The sequence below is a fragment of the Petromyzon marinus genome, chromosome 39, assembly GCF_048934315.1.
Source record: "Petromyzon marinus isolate PM22_M1 ecotype Great Lakes invasive population chromosome 39, UKy_Petmar_22M1.pri1.0, whole genome shotgun sequence".
NCBI classification, from domain to species: Eukaryota; Metazoa; Chordata; class Hyperoartia; order Petromyzontiformes; family Petromyzontidae; genus Petromyzon; species Petromyzon marinus.
In genome coordinates this window covers 16205919-16233837 of record NC_133705.1, presented here as the reverse complement: position 1 = coordinate 16233837, position 27919 = coordinate 16205919, and the positions used below count along the sequence as shown (strand labels likewise).

General features: G+C 53.6%; 1 protein-coding gene across 1 annotated transcript; it reads right to left on the bottom strand.

Annotated features, from left to right (window-relative positions):
• Positions 1 to 301: 301 nt before the first annotated feature.
• LOC116950452 (putative G-protein coupled receptor 153) lies at positions 302 to 26319 on the bottom strand. The gene is made up of 6 exons (XM_076072949.1): positions 24537 to 26319; positions 10523 to 12342; positions 8153 to 8333; positions 7359 to 7597; positions 5792 to 6144; positions 302 to 4849 (listed from the first exon to the last, which is right to left on the bottom strand). The coding sequence occupies exons 2-6, from the start codon at positions 11387 to 11389 to the stop codon at positions 4723 to 4725; spliced, it is 1767 nt and encodes a 588-aa protein (XP_075929064.1). The 5' UTR covers positions 11390 to 12342; positions 24537 to 26319; the 3' UTR covers positions 302 to 4722.
• Positions 26320 to 27919: the final 1600 nt, after the last annotated feature.

Genomic DNA, 27919 nt, shown 5'->3' with positions numbered 1-27919 from the left:
GTCATCGACGCAATCGGCATGGTAGGTTGTACGTTGAACTTCTTTCTCACCGTACGTAGTCAACTGCGCAATTCAAAGGTTGCTCCTTACCGTGTGCAGCTCCCCAATGTCTCAAACACAATCTCTTTGGTTAATTGATCCACTCACCTTTTTCCACTTTGTTGATGGAGCCCATTACGTTAAGTTAATGTTGTTTTGTAATTTTGGCGAGACGAACCTGGTCTCTTCATCTCAAATAAACTTGGAACTTAAAACATATCTTTGCGTCCACCACTCAGGAAAGCATTTCCCCACTTGTGTATTCTTTGAATGTCGCTGTTCATTTTATTTTAAAAGTGAGAGCAAACATTAATGTGGAACAAGCAACAGTAAACCCAAACTTTACTACAATTATTAACAATCTTACAACAACCATATGCTTTTTTGGGGGCAACGATTTTCCAAAAGTACGAAAACAAAACAAAACTCATGATGACACGTTAACCTCACACCGTTAAATGTTGCGGCCGTATTTATTTTACGTAGGCCCACTCATATTGACCACAGTTGGATACACCGACAAACAAGAGCCTGAAATGTGAACAGCCTAATTGCTCTAGGGCACTTGCTGTGGCTTTCAATAATAAGCTAATTCAATATATCATTAAGCACTTTCCCGCCCACCCACCCCCCCTGTAGAGACCTCAACATCAATCCAGAGACCACATCCCCAAATCGATTGCTCTGGCTATTATAATTAGATTTTTTTTATCAAGGCATAAATATTTAAAATATTACAATGCGTGTATATTTGGATTTGATATTATCACAAGATATACATTATTTTTCATTGATCTTTATTTAACCGGGACAGACCCTTAAGATTCACGACACATGTTCAATGCGACTCTCACAGAGATTGCAGCAGCTCATCAGTTCCACTTAGGTCAGAGAAAATAAAAAAATATCCGCAGACAACCCATTAATTCACAACACAACGAGAGCAATAATAACACACCATTGCGCACACATTCCGAAAATAAATAGTAAGAAAATAAAACTGAATAAATTACGCATGAAATTATAAAATTTAAACATGTTGTAAAATATATATTTTTTTACATTCTAAAACCATGGTAATATTGAGTGCGTGAACGGAAGTAAGCCCACGGTGCATGAGTAGGTACATTTCCAATCTTGTGATAATGCAAATATTTTACCTTTTATTTAAAGACATGACCTAAGCAAGCAGTCTCATATTGGAATCCGCGTGTTTGAGTGCGTATGCCACAATCTCCAAACCGATGTAAATTGTGCATGCAAAGTGTTCGTGTTTGAAGATGGATTCTGTAGCCGATGATAGTGGGCCTGTCGCTTTTTCTCAACTATCCTGAACACCTCCTCTGTCAGCCAGGGTCTCTGGGGAGGTCTGGACCGCGTACCCAAAGCAGCCATTGCAGCTGCATGATTCACAGTCCTAAACCTCGCCCATTTACCCTCGACATCAGGAGGAGGGGAGGACGATGCCAACCCCAGCCGCAAGCGATGATGAAATTCTCGCTTGCAACTTTCATCAGCTAACTGAGACCAGGCCACTTTAGGTTGGAATGGGGTCCTGGGTATACACCCACCACCGGAGTGGAAGAATGGCAGGCGCATCTTACAGATAACTAGTCGATGGTCAGAGGGAAGATCAGCTCCACGGTAGGTCCTGGTGTCAAGGACATGGGCTCGCATCCGCTGGTCCGTCACTATGTAGTCCAGCAGATGTTATTGCTTGGACCCGGCATGCATCCATGATGTTGTGTGGATGCGCCGATGTTGGTAATTACAAGCCCATGGGCTATACACGCCCCCACACACACACAGAGTCAGCCTCTTTATAAAGGTGAACGCACGCAGTACATGGATTCATCATCACAGCATCGGCATCCGTAGATGACAAATGAGGATGATGTAACTTTAAAGATGCCACTCACCACTGCTTCAATGTAAATGAGAGCACATGTAAAATAAAACAAATTCAACCACGTTTGATTTTCAGATGACAAGTATGATAATTGACAACTCTTCTGGGTGAAGGCTCCCCAATGGCTTGTCGGTCATGTGGGTTTTTTGACCATGCTTCGCCAAGCTGGTCAATGCGGGTTAGCGTAGAGGGGTCTTGCCGGGACTGGTTAACATATCATACGCCACTGATGTTAGCCACGTTTTTTCCCAAGGGTATCATCAAGTGGCCAGTGAAAGTTGTTAGCCGTGGCTGGGAATCGAACCCATGTCACCAGGTTTGCGGTGCAGCGTACGAGCCACCGCATCGAATGTCTGCGCTAAAAAAATATGCAAACATTCTGCCATTGAAACCGCCAGACCGAAACATTAATGCCGGAGCGATTCAATTGCGTTGTTTCAAATTCGGTGATTTTCAATTCACCCCCTGTTACGCAATCATCCCAAGTCAAGCAACAGACTGATAGCGAACATCACTCCGCTCACCAGCCAAGCGCCACCTCGAACTGCGTGGGAACAACAAAGAAGAAGATTTGGTAGACTGTGGAAAGGCAGAGGTTGGGGAGTGGCCTTTGAATAAAGGACTGCTGTTTGAGAGCTGCTGTCATAGCTGCGAACAAGCAATGGGCAGGTGAAGTCCGTAGACTTTTCTGTACCCATAAAGCGCCACGTGACGCTAAGAGCCAGTGTACTCCATTGTACACTGGCTCTTAGCGGGTGTCTTCAACGCACGCGGCACGCGGCACACGGCAGTGGTGTTCGTATTCTCGTCAGTGCACCGTCAAATCTCGTAAGTGCACCATCAACAGCACGGGGGGGGGGGGAGAATAAAAGATAAAACAATCGCGCCGCTGGTTGTGGCGACGCAGCGAAGACTCGACATGTCAAAATCACGATTCGATAAACGGACGAATTGACAAACCGCGCACGTTCGCGGGTTTGTGAACCCAACGCTGCAACTGATATCGGTTCGCAAGACAGGGCATGCAAACGGATTTAGTTTTTTGTACAAAAGTTGTCGTTTCGTGTTTTTTAAACATATTTTTTTTACACCTAACAAATTACACTGTGTTATTTACATTTTAGGAAAACGTAACAAAAAAACGTTACGTATATTATGTACATTGCACAACATCGAGCGGGGATCCTAATAAAACGGGTTTTTGTTTTAATCAGCTTCATATTTTTCAGACGTTACCGGAGTGAGATTAATCGCGCCGATTCCTGTAAAGATGCATCGTTAAACAGTCACAAAGGTCACATCTCATGAATAACAGCCCAGAGAGAGACGTCGTTTTGAGTGCACTGCAGAAGAGACATATCTGACAACAGATATGCGATTCCAAATTCTTCACCGAAAACACACGTTGTATTATTTAAAAACGTTGGACTCAAATCCGCCCGATGGGGTAACTCACACGAGGGTATCTGAATGCTGAGGCCATTCAGTTCCCATTAACCCCCCCCCCCCCCCAGAATTAGTGTATGGAAAAATCCTCTAGAAGTTGGTGGCTAACAGCAGCAAGGGAAACGTTGCGGTCCTGAAATTACTAACAGATTCGGGTACCCACGGGTACCCACGGCGACCCACGAAGCAGGTCGGAATTGTACGTTTTTACGGGTTTCCGTTTGGGTTAGGGTCAGGCGACAACGCGATAAAAATGAGCTGACCCGCGCCTGATCGGCAAGCCGTGACAACAGCTGGGTTCTGACTAGCTCCGCTCTGAGGGTAACCGGCGGATAGCCGGGCAGCGGCGGTAGCTGCGCTGCACGTGGCAGCACCTAGGGTTGGTGAATCACCGCACAGATGGCATTGTGAAACTCCCTTCCCGTGGGCGACGGGGTGGTGCCATACCCTGGCTCGCCAGAAGGTGGTGCACAGGAGAAGGCGGTGGAGTAATCGCCATCTGTTTCTATCTGTATGGGGATAGAGCGTTTCCCCCTCACGTGCGTGGGTTTCCTCCCCCACATATAATAAACAACCCATTAACTTGCTGAAACATCTTAAAATAAAAACCCAAATGTAGCAGCACCCTCCTGATAATGAGTCCTTGGACTCAAGTGTGGCTCTGCTCGATAAGTGGGAATTCTGGGACCTGCCGGAATTTGAAAAGGAAACATGGCTGAAGAGGAATGTAAAGGCCCAAACTTGTACTTGAAATAAACTGCACTGCAAGACAGAAAGAGGAGCATACGGATCCGTGAGCAACTGCAAATCACAGACACCAAACGGACTGTTTAGAACAGCAAGTGGGCCTGGGCAGGACGCATCCACGGGAAGGGATGACGACCCATGGACAGGCCTTACGGAGGAATGGCGGCCGCAACGCGTAGAGCAGAACGTGTCCCACGTAGGTCACCGGGGAGACGGCAGTGTTAAGACCGATTCGTGTGAAGGAGTGAGATGGACTGTGTTGTTGAATTGTTTGTTGTTGTAACGTTCTGACCTGTCCCTACTGGACATCTGTGAAAAAAATAGCTCATCGTATTTCTCCAGGAAAAATAAACATTCAGATTCTTACCAGAGGACCAATAGGAATGGCGACAGCGTGATGAAGCCTTCATCCAGCAGTGGATATACCATGGCTTATAATGATCACGATGATCTCATGGTATGACTTTCAGAGTGATAAAACGACTGTTAGCACAGTCTCACCACTCATCGAGGGGTGGAGGTTAGATAAACATGTGCCTGTACACACAGCTGCCCGAGGCTTTTGTAAGATCGCCCGACGTTCACCAGCGTTCTTGTTTTTGAGAAGCAATTATTTTATTTAAGAAGCAATGGCTTTCTCTCCAGCACACCCCAGGCACTTCTTGCTCTGTAATTACATTTTTCTCATGTCGATGCAAGACTTGAGCCCTGTGCAAAAGGAGTAGAGAAAAAAGAACACTGAAATCAATTTTTAAAATGTTTTATACGTTTCCTTTCCATTAAAATGCACAGCTTGTTCTGGGCCACGTGTTTCTTTTCCTACAACCGAGACACGCCGTGACATTTCTCACCACCGTCCTCGGCACGCAGGAGCCTCTTTTCGCGACTTCGCAACAACAGCGACTCCGCTCGCTTTCGTTCGCGCGCTTGCGTCGAATCCCGAGCTCGCGCAATGCGTCGCGAGGACAGGTCCGAGCTCGGCTCCGTCGAACGCCCGCTTCCGACACCACCGCCGGGCCGAGGCGACGGCCTGCGACGACCAACGGCCGCTCCGTCCGTCTTCTTTCCGCACGGCGAGCGAGTCGGCCGGTCGGTCGGTCGGTCCGGCTCGCCGCCTCGCACGCATTCGCTTACGACGCCGCGCCCTCGCTCGCGGCCGCGGCGCCGGCTTCCCCCGGCGCTCCCCGCTCGCACGCGGACCGAGCGCCGGCGGCGACGGCGGCGGCGCCGTCCGACCCGTCGCACGTCGCGCCGGCCGCGCGGTCGCACGGCTCCGCGGCGGCCCCTCTGGCCGGCGACACCGAGACGACCGGCGCGGCAAGTCCTCGGGCGTCGCCGTGGCGCGTCGGAGTTCCCCCCGCGGGGCCGTCGACGCCGGGGACCCGAGTCCGCTCCGCAGCACCGTCGTCCCTGCCGCCGCCTCCTCCTCCCGCGTCGGCGCTGGGAGCGGGGCCGGGGCCCGGGTGAGGACAGAGGGGAGCGGGGTGCCTGCACCGCGGCTCCTCCGCCAAGTCCGCCAGCACGATCGTTCGCGGCTCGCCGGAGTCGGCCGGCGCCGTCGCCGTCGCCGTGGCGCCGGAACCGCCGCCGCCGCCGAGCGGCACCGACGTCCGGTCGATGAAGCGCGCCACGTCCTCGCGGCTCACGTACCGCGACGACTCGGGCGCCCTCGCCGCCGTCTCGTCGCCCTCCTGGCCGGCGTCGTCGCCCACGCCGCACGGCAGCCGCTGACGCATGAGCGCCCCGTAGTCGTCGGAGAGGCGGCGCCGCTGCCGCTGCCGGTGGTGGTGGTGGTGGTAGGCCGGGTGGCCGGCGAGCTGCGGGTCGGAATACGGCGCGAGCAGGTAGCTCCCGCCGGGGCCCGGGTCGCCCGGCTTGACGGCGCCGTGGATGTGGAGCACCTCGGAGCCCCCCACCGTGGGCGCCCAGACCTGGAGGTACGCGGTCTGCGCGCCCTGCCACACGTCACCCTCGTCGTGGGAGAAGCGGCGAGTCTGCGGCACCTGCGGGGAGAGCGCGGCGGTCGAAGCGTCGTCGATGTCGTCATCGTCGTCGTCGTCGTCGTCGCTCTCATCGTCGTCACCATCATCATTGTCGTCATCGTCGATATCACCGTCACCATCATCACCATCGTCGTCACCGTCATCACCGTCGTCGTCATCGTCACCATCATCATAGTCGTCGTCACCATCATCGTCATCGTGTTTCATCATTGTAATTGATTTCACGACTGTTGTCATCATCCTCATCATCTTCTACAGTGCCGTAATCATGACTGTTATTGTAATGCTGTCATGGCCAACGTTACTGTTATTGCTCATCGTCATTGTTTCCATTGTTATCATATTCGTCATCATCGTCGTCATCATCATCATAGATCATCGTTAATTTAACATTACTACAACAGTCAGCTCTGCAGGGGATCTTTGTCTGTGTGCGTGCATGTGTGGGGAGTGGAGTGCAACGTTTATCATGCTGCACTACAAACCCCGCAACCAGACTTTCATTCCCACTCACGGTCAACACAAAGTAGCGATTATGCGAATCGGTCCTGGACCTCCCCTAGGTCGACTCAGCCTCAAATTAGTACCTGGCGCGGTGTCTAGTAAGCATCGCCACCAATGAGACATAAGTGGCTGGGCGGGCGTAGTGCTGGCCACAGACCCCCTTATGTGGCGTGCCGGCCTTTGTAGGTACTGCTACTCGCTAACAGCAGTCTGTTCAAGGCTATACGTTGCTCAGTACAGCTTTGTATGCCTGCGAGACTCGCGCATTAAAAACGACTGATGTGATGTTGTTGGCACTCAAAATGTATTTCTGCAGAAGGACACTGCATCTCAGCTGAACCCAAAGAGTGACCAATGTAGAATAAATAAGTTGCACTGTAGAAGAAGACGTGGTGCTGATGATGCAGGCAGTGATGAGAAGGAAACGGGCACTATCTGGACAAATGTAGGATGGACAACGGCAGGACAATGTAAAATGTGTGGTTCTGAAAAATGGAGGGAACTGGAAAGAGAGGAAGGCCTAAGAGGGAATGGCTTTACGATGACATAAAGAGATTGGTGCCAGAAAGATGTGGCCACGACTTGCGCATATTGCCACAAGACAGAGAGGAATGTGGAGGCAAATGGCGACATGTGCGGTGGACACCTGCGGGATATCTGTCCATGGATCGTGACGATGACGGTGGTGTGTGTGTGTGTGCGGCTGCCACCTGCAGGTACTGCATGCGGTCTCCCTGCGGCAGCTCGCAGAGGGGGAAGCTGTCGAGGCCGAGGTGGAGCTCGGAGCCCCCCGGCTCTCCGGGCTCCCCGGCGGTTCCGCAGCCATCGGCACCGCCGCCGCCGCCGCCGCGCGTGAAGCGCTCCACGCTGAGCGTCTCGGGCGGGGCCAGCGGGTCGAAGCGCTGCGCCGAGCCGTAGGGGGACGCGTAGGGGCAGCCCGCGGACTTCTCTGCACCCGGCGGTCGCGCGGGGGAGAGAGGTGAGAGAGACAAGAGAGAGATAAGAGAGCGATACGCACAGACGCGGAGAAGAGTAGGTCTGAACGTCCATTATTGCGCGCCCTTAGGGACGCGCCGTTCTGACCGCACGGTCTCTGGAACAGCAACAACAGCATCAACGCTGCTGCGTTACATTTGTTGCCAATCTGGCTCAGACTCAACAATGGGATGCTGAACATCTGCTGCCGGTAACCGGGTCAAAATGTCTCCTGGGCCGGCGAGCCCGGTGTAGCCACAGTGGCCGCGTCGCGACACATGGGCACAGCGGCAGCCACCTCGCGTGGTCTCAGAGGCAGCTCCGCTACGTCTGCTTCCGCGGGCCGTCCTCTAGCACAACGACAGATTCCGCGTCGGCGGGAAACAACGACGATGACAACAACTGAAAAAACAATAACAGAATCAGAATTTTTTTTCTTTTATCCTGGAGGAATCCGATGAGCTATCAAGCTCTTTCACGCAGATGTCCAGTCGCCACGGCGACGGCAAACCCGCGAGCGGCTCCGCACCCTCGTCGCTGGCCAGCAGGGCGAGGCACTTGTCCCAGATGGCGCGGCAGTCGGCCCGGTAGCGCTCGCACAGCCACACCATGGCCGGAAAGAGCATGGTCTGCACCAGCGAGCACCAGAGGCAAGCGATGACCATCCACGGCCGCGCCGCGTCGTGCCGGATGCTCACGAAGCTCACGGCCTTGAGGGACGGGGGTCGGGGGGGACAATGGGAGGGTGCGGGGGAATGACAGAGGGACAACCAAAAAAAAACGACGTTTATCGAACTTTGGGTTTCCTTCTATTTATTTGTGGCCTTCTTTGTGGACATCCGCGGTCATTTCCTGCCATTCAAACGCTGTCGATTGCTGTAACTATTGTTTTTTTATAATTGTTGGTTATTGTAACGATTGGCAACAGCAAAAGCGGAGACAGACGACGGTCTATTCGTTCATGGTTTGGTTTGGATAACATTTTTGCTTCAAATGGCTGAGCTGAGAGGACATCTGCCAGCCCGGCCGCCTCGGCCGATTTGTGTGACGCCACTCTAACCGTGCAATCTCAATGCAAGTTGTTGTTATTGTTGTTGTTGTCGTTGTTGTCGTTCATCAGTGAAATACAATAAATAAACAATGCGTCGGAGGGACGCAACTGGAAAACACTCAGGAGTGGTAACGATTGCATTGAAATGGATTTCATCTGGCAGTTGGATAGCCAGTGGCCGATGACAACACCGATGACAGAAATCACGATTTCAACTTGCAATGCTCCTCCGCACGGTATCCTCTCACTCTCAAAGAGAAAGATAAAAGACTCATAGAGAGAGAGAATGGGCTCATCGAGAGAGAAGATTGGGCTAACGTTGCATAAACTGAAAAAAAAGATATTTTATTTTACCAGGTAAGGCTCACTGAGCTAAAACGATTTAGATCAGAAGCCACCTGGCCACAAATGATAGCTCAACGAAGTGGCTTATGATTGTGTGGAAATTTATAGCAGCCAAATACTCTGAACGCCTGTTTCTAAATGTGGTTGAAAAAAGCGGAGGACCCAGAGAAAAATCCACGCGACCACAGGGAGAGAAACATGCAAACTCCAAATATACAGGCGTCAGGGTTGAGATCGAACCCACGACCTCCTGCATACCAGGCAAGGGAAATAACTGTGGCGCCTTGCATTCTGGGTAACCACACGCGGCGTCCCGAGAGAGCGTCCACAGGCGAGACCGCAGCGGCACGGCCGCAGCAAAAAAAACAAATTCTTGTGAGCATCTCTGCTCCGTCGTCGATCTGGGGTCTAAAATAAGCAGCTTCGGCTCCTTCCTCTTTTAACTGAACACCTCCGGTGCAATTTGTGACATCGGTGAGCGGACGGTAGTTTACGATAAATTAAGCACTTTACACCCAGCGAGCGGCTCGCTGCTCGCATGGCCGTCTCTGCACGGCCCAGTCTACCGCCCGCTGTCGTCGGGAAAGAATGAGAGGAGGCCGCAGACAACCCGGGGAAGGTGGCAGACACGCGGCTCTGCTGGTTCTCTCTCTATATATATAAAAAGGCGTTATCGGCCACACAACGACGAAGGGCGCTCGCTCCGCCGGCAAGGGGAAGGGACGACGCGGAGAAGTCCACCGCACGGAGCGACGTTCAAGACGCTCCTCGTGTCAGCTGCGATCACTCGGGAGAGACAAAGGTGGCTGGGGTGGAGCAGAGATTGGAGCGCTGAGCCGGCACCGTCGAAATGCTGGGTTTAAAAAGAATCCAGGTTTCGGCCACCCACTGCGATTAAATCGGGTTCTCCAGTGTAGCGAGTTGACGGACTCAGCCGGTCACCAATGACTGCACAATTTAAATAATCTCAAGTGTCGGTGATGCACTCGCCCACTTTGGCCAGCTCGACCGCTGTCCAGAAACACGGCACTCCTGCAATCGGGGTCGTTTGGAGCAATTCCCATTCGCGACCATTTGGAACCACGTGCAAATCAAGCAGAGTGGCTGGGGAAAAGGCCACAGTCTATAAAAACTATGAACGATATTTTATTTTACCAGGTAAGGCCCACTGAGCTATACAGCTCTTTTACAGAAGCGACCTGGCTACAAATGAAAGCTCAGCGAAGTGGCTTGTCATGACGGTGGAAATGAATAGCAGCCAAATACTGTGGACGAAAAAAAACGGAGGACCCCGGAGAAAAATCCACGCGACCACGGGGGGAACATGAACACTCCAAATATACAGCAGGCGTCAAGGGCCGGGGTCGAACACACAACCTCCTGTATACCAGGCAAGGCAGTTAACATCTCGCCACCGTGGCGCCCAGGCCGACAATACACCTTAGCTGGCATGTTTCTGAGGGGTGGGTTGGGTCGGGGGATGGCAAGGACGACGTCGCTCACCATGATGGGCATGGCAGCCAGCGCATCGTAGAGCACCACGACGGCCGTTACGAGGTAGGTGATCTGTAGCGACGTCCGCACCGACTCGGAGCCGTCGATGGACGAGCGCCGCTTTCCCTGCGCGTCCTCCACCACGATGGCGGGCACCGTGAACGCGGCGTCCGAGGCGCCGCCGCCGCCACGGGCGGCGGCGGCGTGCCCGCGCCCGCACCCGGCGCGCACTGTCTGGAAGAAGGCGACGCCGATGCAGGCGACGCTCATCGCCGAGCTGCCCGCGACCAGCAGCAGGAAGCAGACGGCGAAGCCGAGGCCGATCTTGCCCACGATGAAGCGGCAGTCGCGGTGGTAGAAGCGCTCGGCCGTGTCGTGCCACCCGACGGCGGGCAGCGCGCACAGCACGAACGACACCGTCCACACGCCCGCGACGGTCTGCAGCGCCTGCTTGCGCGCGTTGCTCAGCCGGTAGTTGACGGGCCAGCGCACCATCCACATGCGGTGGTAGGAGAGCGACGTGACGGTGAAGCTGGTGGCGAGCGTGAGCGTGTAGAAGGTGGACACGAACACCTTGCACACGCCCTCGTTCCACTCGAAGTCCGACGAGTACTTGCGCATCTGGATGACGGAGTACATGGCGATGGGGACGCCCGCGTTGAGGGCGTGCGTCGCGCCCAGCGCGCAGATCAGCATCTCCAGCGGCTTCCACTTGTGCTGCTTGGCCGTCACGCTCAGGATGCCCCACACGTTGGCAAAGAACGCCACGAGGGCGCAGATGAGCCACGACAGTGACTGATTGTAGGGCGCCCGCGGCTCGTCGGCGCTCATCGTCGGCGCGTGGCTCAAGTCCCTCCACTTGCTCAGGGGTGGCATCGAGCGGGGAGTCCCGGCACGGCCGGGGGCGGTCGCGGCAGCGGCGGCCGCTGCCTCGGGGCACGACGGTCGGCCGACGGCGACGTCCAAAAGACGCTCGAATGGACGGTGGCGTCCGGAGGTGCCGGCGGCGACGACGGGGAGCTGGTGGCGAGCCGTCGGATGGCGCGACCCCGGCGAAGCATCCGATTCGCCGACGCGGTCGGTCGGATGCGGTTCAAGCGAACACCACGGCGGGGGCCGCGGCAGGCGATTGGCAAGAAGCCGGCCGGAGGATTCTCGCCGTCAGCCGCTTATGTCGGGTTTGCCGGCGCGCGGTTCGAGCCGGGGCAGCCCGCGCGAGCGCCGCAGCTGCGCGCCATCCTCCAGGCCACCTTGAGAGGCGAAGGGAAATTCAAGTTCCTGGCGCGATCATCGCCGCTGAGAATTCAACCGGCTGGGGGCTACGGCGGCGGTTAGCGGCGACGCGCGATCGCTGAACGCCGGTGGCAGCTTCCAAAATGAAAAGCCATATATATTAATCGAATCGATTTACATCCCCGTCTCCATTCCTCACGTGCGCTCTCTGCACCGCACCCCGGCGAGCGTCGCCCGCCACCGGAGTCGCTCCCCTCTCGCACGCTCGCTCGCTCGCTCTGGATCGCTTCAACAATTTCCCCCCCACCCCAGGCCGCCACGCAGCCCTGCTGCTAAAATTAGAAACCTAATAACGACGATAATGCGAATTATAATAATATATTTCGGTAATCGCTATTCCAACGAGACGGGAGCACGCCTTGCAAAAGCGAGACTCTTGTCAATTCATTAGCGCTCCTTTTGTTAGCGCGGAGGAGATGGAGATGTGGGTCATGCGGGGCGCGGGGACACAGCTGGCAGCAGGGGGCGGGGGGCGGCTGCCACCACCACGGCGCGGGGGGCCAGAAGCATCGAGCGGCAGCATCGCACGCATCCGCCTGCTCTCTCCGAAACAAGGGAGGGGAGGAAGGAGGGAATGAAAAGACAAAGGCGTCCAGTCGCCCGCGGGATAAGCGCCAACCCGGGGGGAGAGCAGCGGGGACCAAAACCGCTCTCGCCTGCTCGTGGGTTCACGGCGGCCGTCCGTGCCGCCCGGCATGGCACGCCGCTCGTGGGTTCACGGCGGCTGCCGTCGATCGCAACGCTCGGCACCAAACGCCCCAGAAGCGTTCCGCTTTGGCCCAGATTTTTCCTCCGCCCCCCCTTCCCTCCCCCCCCCCCCACTTGTGTGGCGAATGGCGGCTGCTGCTGCTGCTATTGTTGTTGTTGTTGTGCACCTGTGTTTGCGTAGGGTCTGGCGGCGGAACTGGCTGCTCGTTTGCATGCCAGCTGGACGGGGTGCTCGCAGTCGCCACTGCTCATTTTTTTCGCACGGTCAAGGGGTGACGCCGCCGTCAATTTGGGGGGGGGGGGTTTAACGCAGAGTGGGCACAGAAAGAGAACGGGTAGCTGAGAAAACCTTGGGACTTGCACAGAAAAAGAGACAAATTATGGCTATAGAGAAAGGTATCGGACGAGACGGCGACGAAGTCAAAGCAGCTGTACAATGAGGCGAGGACATCGGCAAGAAAGGATTGGCAGACGTGGCTGGAGAAGCAATGTAGCAGACGTTGAACACTGCGCTGGAGGATGCAAGAGCTGGCACGTGTACGAACTGGGCAAGGGCACAAATAGGAAGTGGTAACACACAAGGCCAACGGCGATACAAGGCAAGGACGATAAGATGTAGATGGACTTAAAAGAGACAAAAACAGAGATGGATTGAGTATTGTGGCCATTTATATGGGGATATGGATCAAGAGTAAGATCTTGTATTTGGATACGGATCAAGAGTAAGATCTCTTATTGGGATATGGATCAAGAGTAAGATCTTGTATTGGGATACGGATCAAGAGTAAGATCTCGTATTGGGATATGGATCAAGAGTAAGATCTTGTATTGGGATACAGATCAAGAGTAAGATCTTGTATTGGATACAGATCAAGAGAATTCAGGCCCTCATTCCAAGCCAACAGAATTCAGGCCCTCATTCCAAGCCAACAGAATTCAGGCCCTGGTTCCGAGCCAACAAATTCGCATCTCTAGGAATCAACAAGAGAGGATGCCAGCGTTGTCATTCGTGAAACGACAAACACTGGAACAGACAAGAGCAAATACTAAAAATAGACATTGAGTTTATTTTGATTTCCTGCACGGATGATGATCCCCTTTCACCAGTTGCCTGGCTACATTAGACTTGAGAGCCGTGGTGTTGTGACAACAGCAGCAAAAACAAAGACAACGACTTCACTATTGCAGAGAACAATTGCAGGGTCCTTAAGGAATATTGGTCAGCTCACAAACGAGGCGTTTGACGGTCGTAGAATTGTGTGGCGAAGTAAAAAAAAAGCATGCAATCGGGAAATTGAGCTGCCTAACACCACAGTAGGAATTCACTGGCCCTAATTAAAGAAAGAAAAAGGTTGCACACAGAAGAAGACCTGATGATGCAGGCAGTGATGAGCAAGAAACTGGTCTTAATTGGACACAATACATATGATGGACAACAACAGAAAAATGTAAAGTGTTGTTGTTGTTGTTACTCTTAGTTCTTTCGGTAAAGTCACGTTGAAGGGAAACAATAAAATAATAAAATATATATAACAATAAAAAAAATTCTCACGACGTTTCGACCATAACACAAACGGTCGTCATCAGGTGTGTCGGTTTGTGTTATGGTCGAAACGTCGTGAGAATTTTTTTTATTGTTTTATATATATTTTTTATTATTTTATTGTTTCCCTTCAACGTGACTTTACCGAAAGAACTAAGAGTATGAATTACTGCAGTCACGAAAGCTTTAAATCAAAATTTGTTGTTGTTTTGGAAACGTGGAAGGAACCGGACAGCGAGGAAGACCTCGACGAGAATGGCTTGACAACGACGACGACAGAGATTGGAGCCAGAAAGCTGTGGCCACTACATGAGCACATTGGCACAAGACAGAGGACAGTGGAAAACAAATGCCGAAATGTGCAGTGGACACCTATGGGTTTTCTGCGCATGGACCGTGATGATGATGATGAATAAAAGTTACTTAGAGCCCCACTTCCATGAGGGACAACACATCTCAATGGGCACTGATCCGATTCTCAAAGGAAGAGGCTGAAATAGGTTTCAAATGTCCTTTAAAATATTTCTGAAATTATAATTTACATCCCATTTTTTTGATCCACTGGTGAAAGAAGGCCCTCCACACGCCATACCGGCCATGGGGGTTGTTCGACCATACTTCACCACGCTGGTCAGTGCGGGCTGGTGAAGGAGGGGGGGGTGGCCAGGGCCGGTTCAGATGGCACTTGCTGCTGATTTGAGCTGTGGAAGGGAATCGAACTTTGGTCGTTGGTTTCAACACAGATTGTTGATCATCAATTCCTGCTTGCGCGGTTCGACGTTTCGTGAGCATAGTAATCTGTTTGAATCGATACACTGAAGCAGAATTGATGAATGGGAATTCACTGAGACTGACGGACCGAACGGAAGCCAATTTAAAGAACATTGCGGAAGGACATCCACTGCAGCGGCGATGGAGCAATGACATCAGCTTGTGTGCAGAGTCTAGGCTGTTGCGTTGAATCACCCAGAGAGGTGGCGATGGCTTGGTCATTGCTGCTGCGTTGGCAGGAGTGCAGAAGCACAGCGAACAACAACAAACTCAACACACTCGTCAACAACACAGTGGCCTTAAAAGAGCCAAAGAAATGCATAATCGGTGATGTTAATAAGCAATGGCCATTCTTCACGGCACATGAGTTAGACCATCACATGAGACAGATCAAAAATAGCTCGTGGCTGACGATCAAGGCGACACATCTCGAGCAGGGTTCTCCATTGCAAGGCCCGCGGGTGACTGGCGGCCCCTGGTGGCCTTTAGTGCGGTCCCTGACAACACACAACGAGTGGACACCCTCACCACCCCATCAAACCCCCAATGGTTTCAAACGAGTGGCGGCCCTCGCACCGGTCATGTCGCATCGGCGAAAGTGCCCCCACCCCCCTCTGCCCCTCTGAAAATGATTGAAGAACACTGAACTATTTTTCGATTTAAAGCTTTCGTGACTGCAAGGATTCATCTTCTTTGGTTCTTTCGGTAAAGTCAAGTAGAATGAGAATAAAATAATAATATAAAAACAATAAAATTCTCACGAAGTTTCGGCCACAACGCAAGTGGCCTTCTTCAGGTGAAAGGAACAATGTAGCTCTGTCGTCCCGACAGGTTGTTCATTTCACCTGAAGAAGGCCACTTGTGTTGTGGCCGAAACGTCGTGAGAATTTTATTGTATTATTTTATTCTCATTCTACGTGACTTTACCGAAAGAACCAAAGAAGATGAACACTGATCTAGGCCATCAAGGGGCAATGCATGTCACTGGGACACCAAAGCCGTATTGGACACAGCACTCGCTCGGAAGCAGCAGAATAAGTGCGTGGAGGAGGAGAGCTGTAAAGTCGCCGTGCACCCCGTGGCCGTGGCCGCGCTCGTAATTGGCGGCGTTGGCAGCGAGCGTGCGATTTACGCACCGGAGCAGCGCCGATATGTTGTTGTTGTTGTTTGTTGTTGTTTGTTGTTGTTGTTTTAGCCGTGCTACCCGAGCCCTGCGCGAGAACTGTGCCAATGCAGCGCTCGCTCGGTCCGCGCTGCGGCGAGAAGGTGCGCCGACATTTATATATCTATATATTTCTACCACGTGGGGGGGTGGGTATTTCTTTATTTTACACGTGGCTAGCTCAGGCAGATGCGCAACGATTAAAACGGGGCACGTACGCCGAGCCGCTTGCGAAGAATTGTTCATTATCGTCGGGAATTAACGAGATAATGAGTGTCAACTCGCACGCCCACGCTCCGCTCTTGTCTCGCCTCGCTCCACCAACTCCTCCGCCCCAGGCATTTTCTGTCCAAGCCACCAAATTAACCGTCGCTCATTGGTGAGGATCGATCATTCTGCTCTGCTGCTGCAACACCACCCCATAGTCTGGAACTCGCTTCCCCTGGTCACCCATGCTGTTGACTCCCCTGCTACATGTTCAATGCCAGGCTCAAGCCATATTTAAACTATTCACATCTATACAATTTTTATTTTACCAGGTAAGGCCCGCTGAGCTATATAGCTCTTTTTTTCAGAAGCGACCTGGCTATCACAAATGGCAGGCCAACTCAGTGGCTTATTACGTGGAAATGTAGAGCAGCCAAACACTCGAACAGCACGTTGATTCTAAATGTGGAGGGTAAAAACTAGAGGGCGCGGAGAAAAATCCACGCGACCATGGGGAGAGATACACGCAACCTCCAAATATACAGGAGTCAGGGTCGGGCTCAAACCCACGACCTTCTTATACCCACACAATGTCACACAACACATACAGTCTATGTTACATTTTAACAGGATGTTACTTCATCAAACTTCTCAACGTAACGTCATCTCAAGACGCTGCGCATTACAAAGAAAGGCATTTGCATGTTGAGATTGTGAGAAGACGTTCGGGAGAGCGGGCGAGCTGAGCGGAATGAATTTTGTACTGATCCAGACATGCGGAAATATTTGAACACACAAAGGCCAACACCAGTTACGTTTATCTGAACCCGGTCCTGGGTCGCCCCTATTTCGGCTCTGCCTTAAATGAGCACCTGGTGTTGTGTGTAACCATCGTCACTGGGGAGACAAAGGCGTCCGGGTGTGGTGCTGGCCACTCGCCCCCTTGTGCGCCGTGCCGGCCTTCAAAGGTGGTGCTGCTACTAGCTAACAGAGCACTAGCCCCAAGTTTGTGACGCCTATACGGGGGACCTTTGCAGTTGGTGTCGCAATGATTACCTCTGCGTATGCTCCCTCGTGCGCCGCGCTCCACGGTGGCGAGATGCGATGCACAAGAATACACAGATGCACTCTCCGTGCGGAATATTAATTCACATGCTGCACACACATGCGGCAAGGATGGGTCCGGTGGTTAAGCAGTGAACGATCGGGAAGCTGCGAGTTCAAATCCTTGGGGTGGTGTTTTGGTGGAGGCTGGTGGGTGGTTGACTCAGCCCATCAACCCTCCCTTCCTGGGGTCGATAAACCGAGAACCCATTTGTGGGAGAAGTCAATCGTGGGTTATGCTCTGGATGGACGAGGGGTTTTGCCACCTTTCCCCCCACTGCGGGCCAAACCCAGATACAGTGCAACCGTCAGTCGGCACTGGGACTATTTCCAATAATCTATGCTGCAGTCTACCGCAATAAAGTCAAGCCAGATCTCGCGGTACAAAACAATTGCTGTTGCCACCCGAGCACCACAGATGCCAATTCCCGCACTGGTAACTAGAGTTAAACTCGGGATAGGTAGTAACCCCCTAGGATAGACTGTGCCCCGACATACGAATATGGAACATCTACCAGTGGCTCATGGCTGTAAACAAGGAGATGATCCACCACCTCAAATGCTCATTTGCAGAAGGAAATCAACTTTGATTCGATGCAGTTTGGGAGGGAGAGTCTGTGTATGGCAACCGGGATGCCCTGTGGGTAGACAATCGTCACCCGTCTGGGTCAGCATCGAAATTACAGCACTGTCTCTGTAATGACGTTAGTGAGTGTGTGCGTCTTGAAACGAGAGAGGACGTGTCTGGGTTCAACAAACTGGCATCCTCTCGTGCCTTTTATTTTCACTTTGAGAAGTTCCAACGCTGTCCTCATCCTGCACTCACGCACACAAATGTCCCCTTCCCGTGTCAGCCCTTTAATAGACTGTTGGGGGCAAGTGCTGTTAGCGAGCACCTGTGAAGGCCGGCACGGCGCACGACCACCTTTGTCTCCCCAGCGCTGATGTTTACACGCTGCACCACTGCACCACGTACTCATGGACTTGCTGCGGCGCGTTCGCCGCTCGCTGCTTCACAGTGGGGACTTTAAAGATCCCCTGGCGTCGTTCTCTCGAGTCAGGCGCATCGTGTGACGGCGCCACGCTCCACATTTGTTTCCGAATGCGTTCCAAATTGGAAAATTGCACCGCAAATCACTCACTTGGGATCACGCACACACACACAGCAGCGGCGGCAACTGCAGCCCCCCCGATGGCAACAGCATAAAGTCACACATGGCCACTCTGGCAGGGCGAGACCCGTCTCCTGGTCTCGCGAGTTCTCGCCCGGGTTGCACAGAATCAACTTAGACACACGCCAGGCAGGTTCAGATGCACCTTGTGACACAAAGACACCCCTCCCAGGTATAGCACTAACAGGCTGTTGGGGCAAGTGCTGTTAGCGAGTAGCACCTATGAAGGCCGGCACGGCACATGTGGGGATGGGTGACCAGCACCTCGCGCGGCCGCCTTTGTCTCTCTAGCGGCGATGTTTACACACCGCATCAGGTACTTGTTTTGGGGCTGAGTCGACCTAGGGGAGGCCCAGGAGCGGTTCAGATAATCGGTGTCGGCCGTGAGCAGGCATCGAACTCTGTTCGCCGGGTTCGTAGCGCAGCGCACTAACCGCTCCACCACCGCTCCCCCTCCCCCTGCACGCACGCGTCACCGGGTGATCTCGCGTCGCAGTCTAGATGAGTAACAGGCCAATAGTTAGTGAGTGTGTGCGTCTTCACACTGGCATCCACAATCCTCCATCCTCATCATGAGCCAAGATCAATCCGCTGCCGGATCAAGGCCCCCCCAAGTCGTCACCAACGCTCACAATCCATCTCTGCCGTGTTTATCCCTCCTTCGACTGACATTCCGTCACCAATCTCGTTCCATCGGCCATCATAGCTCCCTCCCACCGATGCGCCTTAACCCAAGCCCGCGTCAGTGCCATCAGGAGCCAATATGACATTGAATCTTCTTCCTCCAGTCTCTGCAGCGTCAACCCGAGCAAGCATCGCGCCACGCACGATGCTTCATCTCCTCCGCCATAGGAATGTGGAATGTCCGCGAATGGCTCGGCGCTGCGAACAGGGGTTGAAGCCCTGCCTCGTGTAGCTCTCGATGAACCATTCAGGGGTTGTGGTGCCGCGTGTTCGTCTTTTTGACCCCGTGCCCCTACTGGACATTACTGTTAGGAAAAAAAAGATGAATCGCTCATCGGATTTCTCCAGGACAAAAAAAGATTGTGATTCTGGTCGGCGAGGATGCCCGACGTTTCGCTCCGCATGCAGGGAGAGCAATTCAGCGGCTTGTCAAGATAATTGCTACAGCTCTGCCTGCCTGCCTGGTGGGAGTTTTATTGGGAATGAGCGACTCTGAGATTGGCTTGATCGGGGCGCGTTATGTAAGTGCGGCAGAATTAATGAGGCTCGCGGTCCATTGTCAGCTTGCCCACTCATCCAGAGAGCCACACAACCGCCTCCAGAGGCATATCGACTGTATAACAACATGCTGAATACACACCCCTCTTACAGGCTACACACCCCTCCTACTGACTACACACTCCTACTGACTACACACTCGTACTGACTACACACTCCTCCTACTGACTACACACTCCTACAAGCTACACACCCCTCCTACTGACTACACACTCCTACTGACTACACACTCCTACTGACTACACACCCCTCTTACTGGCAACACACCCCTCCTACTGACTACACACCCCTCCTACTGACTACACACTCTTACTGACTACACACCCCTCCTACTGACTACACACCCCTCCTACTGGCTACAGATTCCTACTGGCTACACACTCCTCCTACTGGCTACAAACTTCTACAGGCTACACACTCCTCATACTGGCTACACATTCCTCCTACTGGCAACACACTCTTACAGGCTACACACTCCTAAAGGCTACACACTCCTCCTACTGACTACACACTACTCCTACTGACTACACACCCCGCCCACTGGCTACACACCCCTCCTACTCGCTACACACCCCTCCTACTGACTACACACCCCTCCTACTGGCTACACACTCCTCCTACTGACTGCACACTCTTACTGGCTACACACTCCTTCTACTGGCTACACACCCTCCTACCGACTACACACTCCTCCTATTGGCTACACACACCGCCTACAGGCTACACATCCCTCATACTGACTACACACCGCTCCTACTGGCTACACACCCCTCCTACAGGCTACACACCCCTCCTACTGACTACACACTCCTCCTACTGACTACACACCCCGCCCACTGGCTACACACCCCTTCTACTGGCTACACACCCCTCTTACTGACTACACACCCCTCCTACTTACTAAACACCCCTCCTACTGGCAACACACTCCTCCTATTGGCTACCCACCCCTTCTACTGGCAACACACCCTTCTTACAGGCTACACACCCCTCCTACTGGCTACACACTCCTCCTACTGACTACACACCCCTCTTACTGGCTACACACTCATCTTACTGGCTACACACTCTTACTGGCTACACACTCCTCCTACTGGCTACACACCCTCCTACTGACTACACACTCCTCCTATTGGCTACACACCCCGCCTACAGGCTACGCACCCCTCCTACTGGCTACACACCCCTCCTACAGGCTACACACCCTTCCTACTGACTACACACCCCTCCTACTGGCTACACACTCCTCTTACTGGCTACACACTTCCTACTGGCTACACACCCCTCTTACTGACTACACATCCCTCTTACTGGCTACACACCCCTCCTACTCGCTACACACCCCTTCTACTCGCTACACACCCCTTCTTCTGGCTACACACCCCTCTTAATGGATACACACTTATACTACTGGCTACACACCCCTCCTACTGGCTACACACCTCTTCTACAGGCTACACACTCCTCCTACTGGCTACACACTCCTCTTACTGGCTACACACCCGTCCCACTGGCTACACACTCCTCCTACTGACTACACACCCCTCCTACTGGCTACACACCCCTCCTACTGACTACACACCCCTCCTACTGGCTACACACTCCTACTGGTTACACACCCCTCCTACGGGCTACACACTCCTCCTACGGGCTACACACTCTTACTGGCTACAAACCCCCACTACTGGCTACACATCCCTCCTACTGACTACACACTCCACCTACTGACTACACACCCCTCTTACTGATTACACACCCATCTTACAGGCTACACACTCCTTCTACTGGCTACACACCCCTCCTACTGGCTACACACCCCTTCTACTGGCTACACACCCCTCCTACTGGCTACACACTCCTCTTACTGGCTACACACTCCCTTACTGGCTACACACCCCTTCTACTGGCTACACACCCCTTCTACTGGCTACACACTCCTCCTACTGGATACACACCCCTCCTACTGGCTACACACTCCTCTTACTGGTTACACACCCGTCCCACTGGCTACACACCCCTCCTACTGACTACACACCCCTCTTACTGGCTACACACTCCACCTACTGGCTACACACCCCTCCTACTGGCTGCACACTCCTACTGGCTACACCCCCCTCCTACTGACTACACACCCCTCCTACTGACTACACACCCCTCCTACGGGCTACACACCCCTCTTACTGACTACACACTCTTCCTACAGGCTACACACTCCTTCTACTGGCTACACACCCCTCCTACTGGCTAAACACTCCTCCTACTGGCTACACACCCCTCCTACTGGCTACACACCCCTACTACTGACAACACACCCCTCCTACTGGCTACACACTCCTCTTACTGGCTACACACTCCTCTTACTGGCTACACACTCCTCTTACTGGCTACACACCCGTCCTACTGGCTACACATCCCTCTTACTGGCTACACACCCGTCCTACTGGCTACACACCCCTCCTACTGGCTACACACTCCTTCTACTGGCTACACACCCCTACTACTGGCTACACATTCCTTCTACTGGCTACACCACCCCTCCTACAGGCTACACACCCCTCCTACTGGCTACACACTCCTCCTACTTGCTACACATCCCTCCTACTGGCTACACACCGCTTCTACTGGCTACAAACTCCTTCTACTGGCTACACAACCGTTCTACAGGCTACACACTCCTCCTACTGGCTACACACTTATCCTACTGGCTACACATCCCTTCTACTGGCTACACACCCTTCTTACTGGCTATACACTCCTCCTACTGGCTACACACTCGTCCTACTGGCTACGCACCCCTCCTTCTGACTACACACTCCTACTGACTACACACCTCTACTGGCTACACACCCCTCCTACTGGCTACACACCCCTTACTGACTACACCCCCCCCCCTACTGACTATACACTCCTCCTACAGGCTACACACTCCTCTTTCTGGCTAGACACCCCTCCTACAGCCTACATACTCCTCCTACTGGCTACACAATCTTCTTACTGGCTACACACTCCTGCTACTGGCTAAATATCCCTCCTACTGGCTACACACCCCTCCTACGGCTACACACCCCTCCTACTGGCTACACCCCCCTACTGACTACACACTCCTCCAACAGGCTACACACTCCTCTTACTGGGTACACACTCCTCCTACTGGCTACACACTCCTCTTACTGGCTACACCCTCTTACTACTGGCTACACACTCCTCCTATGGCTACACACCCCTCTTACTGGCTACACATCCCTCCTACGGCTACACACTCATCTTACTGGCTACACACCCCTTCTACTGGCTACACACCCCTCATACTGGCTACACACTTCTCGTTGTAGGCAGAGCAAAGAGGCGATACTGGTGGGAGCTGTTTGTGATCTGCCAACTTGGAGGCAGCAGCAAGGGTTGGTGGATCACACATAGAGGATGTTGCGAAACTCCCTTCCCGTGTGCGTCGAGGGAGTGCCATACCCTGGCTAGCCAGGAGACGGCGGTACACCAAAATGTGGACTCATCTCCAAAACAAGAACAGGGTTTACGCTTTCTAGAAATACACCAGGTGTCCTTGCAAAATGTATCTCTATTTAATGTTCGAACATCTTAACATTTGTTTCATTGTCAGAAAGGCTAACACCTCTGATTAATTTCCATGTATTCCATCTGCACGGAGGATAGAGCGTTGCCCCCTTGTGCAAGCCGTGGGGTTTTTCCCGGGTGCTCTGGTTACCTCTTGCCCACGTGAATAATAAGCACTCGTCCTTAATTGGCTGGAAATAATCATCTTAAAATAGATGAAAGTCCAATGTGAAAGCAGCGGGAGCCTTCTGAAAAAGAGTCCAACGACTCAGTGTGGCGCTCCTGAATAAACAAGTTACATTATGTACTTTGTTCTGCCAGTGGAAGAGCTCCACATGCACTCCACATGCACTCCACAAAGCACACGCAAGCCCCACACACACTGCCAGTGCACTCACACGCACCTGGCCAACCCAGCCCGACCCTCCTGAGAAAGGTCTTGAGTGAAGCTCCCACTTCGGGTACAATGTCACCGTGTCAACTGCACATGCACGAGGAGTGTACGTGGCAGTGTGCGTGCACGCATGCGATTGTATGCCAGCGCACTGCGCTACGATTCCAGCTCACGGCCACCACCAGTCCTGGGCCTCGCCTAGGTCGACTCAGCATCAAATGAGTAGCTGGTGTGGTGTGTAAGCGTCGCCACTGGGGAGACAAAGGCGGCCGGGAGTGGTGCTGGCCACCCATCCCCTCGTGTGCCCTGTTGGCACTTGCCCTATAAAGGCGATCTCTGTCTTTGTACATGCCACACACGCGTACACGAGCTCACCCTCAAACCCTTGCTGCGTATGATGCACGTGCTACGGGTGAGTACACACCTCAGCGTATGCATGCGCTCCTACGGCATTCGGCGCCGTGCGTACGTGCGTGTATCAGCGGACGCGTACCCAATGAGCTAAAGCACTCGGTAGTTGTGTGCGCATGTATCAGTGCTGTGTACAGGCGCATGTATCAGTGCTGTGTACAGGCGCATGTATCAGTGCTGTGTACAGGCGCATGTATCAGTGCTGTGTACAGGCGCATGTATCAGTGCTGTGTACAGGCGCATGTATCAGTGCTGTGTACAGGCGAGTACGTATCAGTGCTGTGTACAGGCGCATGTATCAGTGCTGTGTACAGGCGAGTACGTATCAGTGCTGTGTACAGGCGCATGTATCAGTGCTGTGTACAGGCGCGTACGTATCAGTGCTGTGTACAGGCGAGTACGTATCAGTGCACGTGCCACCCCGCCATGCGTTCCCGCGGGCTCACCTCCGCTGCGCCGCTCTCTCCGCGTCCGCCTTTGAGCCTCTCTCATCCGCAGCGCCTCCCGAGCGCGCAGGGTCCCATCCCCCTACGCAGCTGTGACGATGATCATTGGCGAGCAGAGGAGGAGTAGGACGCTGCTGCTGCTGATGATGATGATGATAAAGAGGTGGACCAGTTGGAGGAAGCGAAGGAGGTTGATGATGAGGTCGACAACAGCCAGCACTGGCGGGATGCAGCCGCTTCGAGCCCGGCTCATCCGCGATGCTGCTCCACGCAACGAGAGCGGCCGGTGACGGCGGCAGCTGTGGGGGGATGGGGTGGGGGATGAGTGGGGAGCGGTGGCGCAGCGGTTAGCGCACCGAGCGATGGATCTTTACCTTCACGGACAACATCAGTCAATGGCAGGTGAGAGCCGAACCGGGCCTGTGCCTTACCCCGCGCCTAGGTGGACTCAGCCATAAATTAGTAAACTGCAGGTGCGGTGTGTAAACATCGCCACTGGAGATACAAAGGCGGTCGGGCGTGGTGCTGGCCACCCACCCCGTCGTGAGCTGTTCCGGTCTTCATAGGTGCTACTCGCTAACAGCGCTTGCCCCAACAGTCTGTTGAGGCTATATGGGGGATCGTTTGTTGTTTTGTGTATATGTGAGCGGTGGCGTAGTAGTTAGTGCACCGCGCTATAAACACCGGCAATCAGAGTTCGATTCCCGCTCCTGGACAAAATTGGTGACGAATATCCGAGTCGGTTCTGGGCTTCCCCTAAGTCGACCCAGCCGTACAATTAATACCTGGTGCGGTGTAAACATCGCCACGAGGGAGAGACAAAGGCGGCCGGGCGTGGTGTTTCACCAAACCGCCACATCGTGCGCCGTATTCGCTGCCAGCACGTGCCCCAACAGTCGATACAGCCGAGATGGGGGATCTTTGTCTTTGCATGAGCGTGTCAGTGAGTGAGCGCGTATGTGCCTGTATGTATGCGTGTGGCCTCTATATCTGTGTGGGAATGTGTACTTTCACGGGCATGTTTATACACTGCGCTATATAAATGTCAGTGGCTACAAGAAGACAGCAGCCCGTCCTACGGGCGGTGTGAATCTACCCCTGTCACACATACCCTGTGGTATGTGTGTCACACATACCCTGTGGTGTGTGTGACATACTTGTGTGGCATACTTGTGTGTGACATACTTGTGTGGCATACTTGCATGACCACCAGATGTGTGTATGCGTACGCTGCGTGCTCATCCACTGCTGGATGAAATAAAGGCTCCCCCAGTCGGTGTCGGAGCTTCGACCATACTTCATCACAGTTGGTTATTGCTGCTTGATGAATTCAGCTGTCTTCTTTGGTTCTTTCGGTAAAGTCACGGGAGGACAACGCTGAGACTGTCTGGAGGACAGCGCTGTCCTCCAGACAGTCTCGTCCTCTTCACCTGATGAAGGCCGCTTGTGTTGTGACCGAAACGTCGTGAGAATATTATTGTGTTATTTTATTTTATCAATTTATTATTTTATTCTCATTCTACGTGACTTTACCGAAAGAACCAAAGAAGATGAATCCTTGCAGTCACGAAAGCTTTAAATCGGAATTCAGCTGTCTTGAGATCTCCTTAAAGTCTCTTTCTCCACCAGCACTGCTGCCTTTTGCACCTTTTCCTCTTCGCATCATCCTAGAAGGAGACTCCCATCTTTGCACGATCCACCATCCTCGCAGCAGCGCAGACGCGGCGCCTTTGCAATTGAAGACGACGGAGCCGTCCACGAGGCTGCCAAACACACGGACGTGGTGGTGGCGCCAGGGACAACGTGTGCGATGGCCCCATAGGTTAAAAAAATTATAACGATGACCGACTCCGCTCAGCTCTCTCTCTCTGCGCGTGGCTCAGGATCGATAGTGAACTACGTGGGGACACAACAAGCGACCGCGCTCTTCGGACTGTTCGGGCATCAGCTGGGCTCCGCACGGCGGAGCAGCCCCAAAGCCAATCCTGGAAATTCCACATTGCCATGACGGTGACCCAGTTTCTCTATACAACCAGAGCGGTTGTCAATAGTACATCCGCTGCTCGCTCGCAGTGACCAGCTGACCGGTAAACCCAAACACACGCTCAACTACTGCAATGTGGGGTATATGGGCCACCAGACACGCGCACAGACATTCTAACTGGTTGCTCACTTTAACAATTATCAAACGGCACCTGCAGCAGTGGCGTGGCCGTTGGGTGGCCACGACGCGCAGGCTGACGGCCGTGCCGCGTGCACGGGCGAGGCGCTGCCGGTGCTGGAGGTGTGAGTCGATTGCTTCGTTTCGGGGTTGTCCAAACTTGTCCCGACCGATTGGTCACCCACACACAAAAACACACAAATATCCCCCCCCCCCCGTGTAGTCTGTAACAGACTGTAGGGGCAAGTGCTGTTAGCGAGCACCTACGAAGGCCGGCACGGCACACGAGAGGGTGGGTGGCCAGCGCCACGCCCGGCCGCCTTTGTCTCCCCAGTGGAGATTATTTTTTACACATTGCACCAGGTACTCATTTGAGGCTGAGTCGACCTACGGGAGGCCCAGGACCGGTTCAGATATTCGTTATTGGTGTTGGCCGTGAGCGGGAATTGAACTCGGGTCGCCGGCGGGTTCGTAGCGCAGCGCGCTAACCGCTACACTACCGCTCCTCCCACACACAAAGACACGTGCAACAACAACCGCCATTCGTCACTAAGTGGCGGTGACGTCACCACGACGCTTGTGCCAGGCCATGTGCACCTTGAGGCCACGTGAAGTGTCGAACGCCCGCTGGCAGGAGGTCACGGGGCAGACCCAGGTGCCACGGGTCGACTGACTGAGATGACTGGCTGGTGCACCACCTGTGCCCCCTACTGTGCCAACCTGCTGTGCTTTAGCCACCCGGCGCTCCGCTCGTTGTTGTGAGCGTCGCTCCTCCGCCCTCCGTTGTTGTTGGTGGGCGACTGCATCCAGCTGCCCAATAGCGTCCTTCACGAGCCTCCTCCACAGAGGCCGATCTTGACACCGCTGGCACCAGTCATCGGCAAGCCCACTCAGCTCCACATCCTCCTGTACCACATCACTCCATCTCTTCTGTAGCCCGTGCCGCGCCGGTTTAGCCCCCTCGATCCGGCCGAACAAAAGCTGTTTCGGCATGCGGAGGCTGGGCATGCGGGCTACATGACCCAGCCAACGCAGCCTTGCCTGCCGGAGGAGCTCACCGATGGGGCCTTGTCCAGATCTTTCAAGGATTTGTGAGCTCCTCACACAATCCAGCCTGGTTAAACCCAGGATGGATCGTAGGCAGGCCAGCCTAAATGTTTCTAATCGGCGAAGATGCTCCATTAAGGGGGTCCACGTTTCGCAAGCGTAGAGAAGGGAGGGA

What these genes read in the sequence shown, in the direction of transcription:
- LOC116950452 (XM_076072949.1), bottom strand. Translation starts at nt 11,389, where the DNA reads ATGCCACCCCTGAGCAAGTGGAGGGACTTGAGCCACGCGCCGACGATG. An exon ending in TGGCTGCCATGCCCATCATG is followed by an intron (nt 8,334 to 10,522) that starts GTGAGCGACGTC and finishes CCGTCCCTCAAG; the next exon opens with GCCGTGAGCTTCGTGAGCAT. An exon ending in AGGGCGCCCGAGTCGTCGCG is followed by an intron (nt 4,850 to 5,791) that starts GTACGTGAGCCG and finishes CCTTTTGCACAG; the next exon opens with GGCTCAAGTCTTGCATCGAC.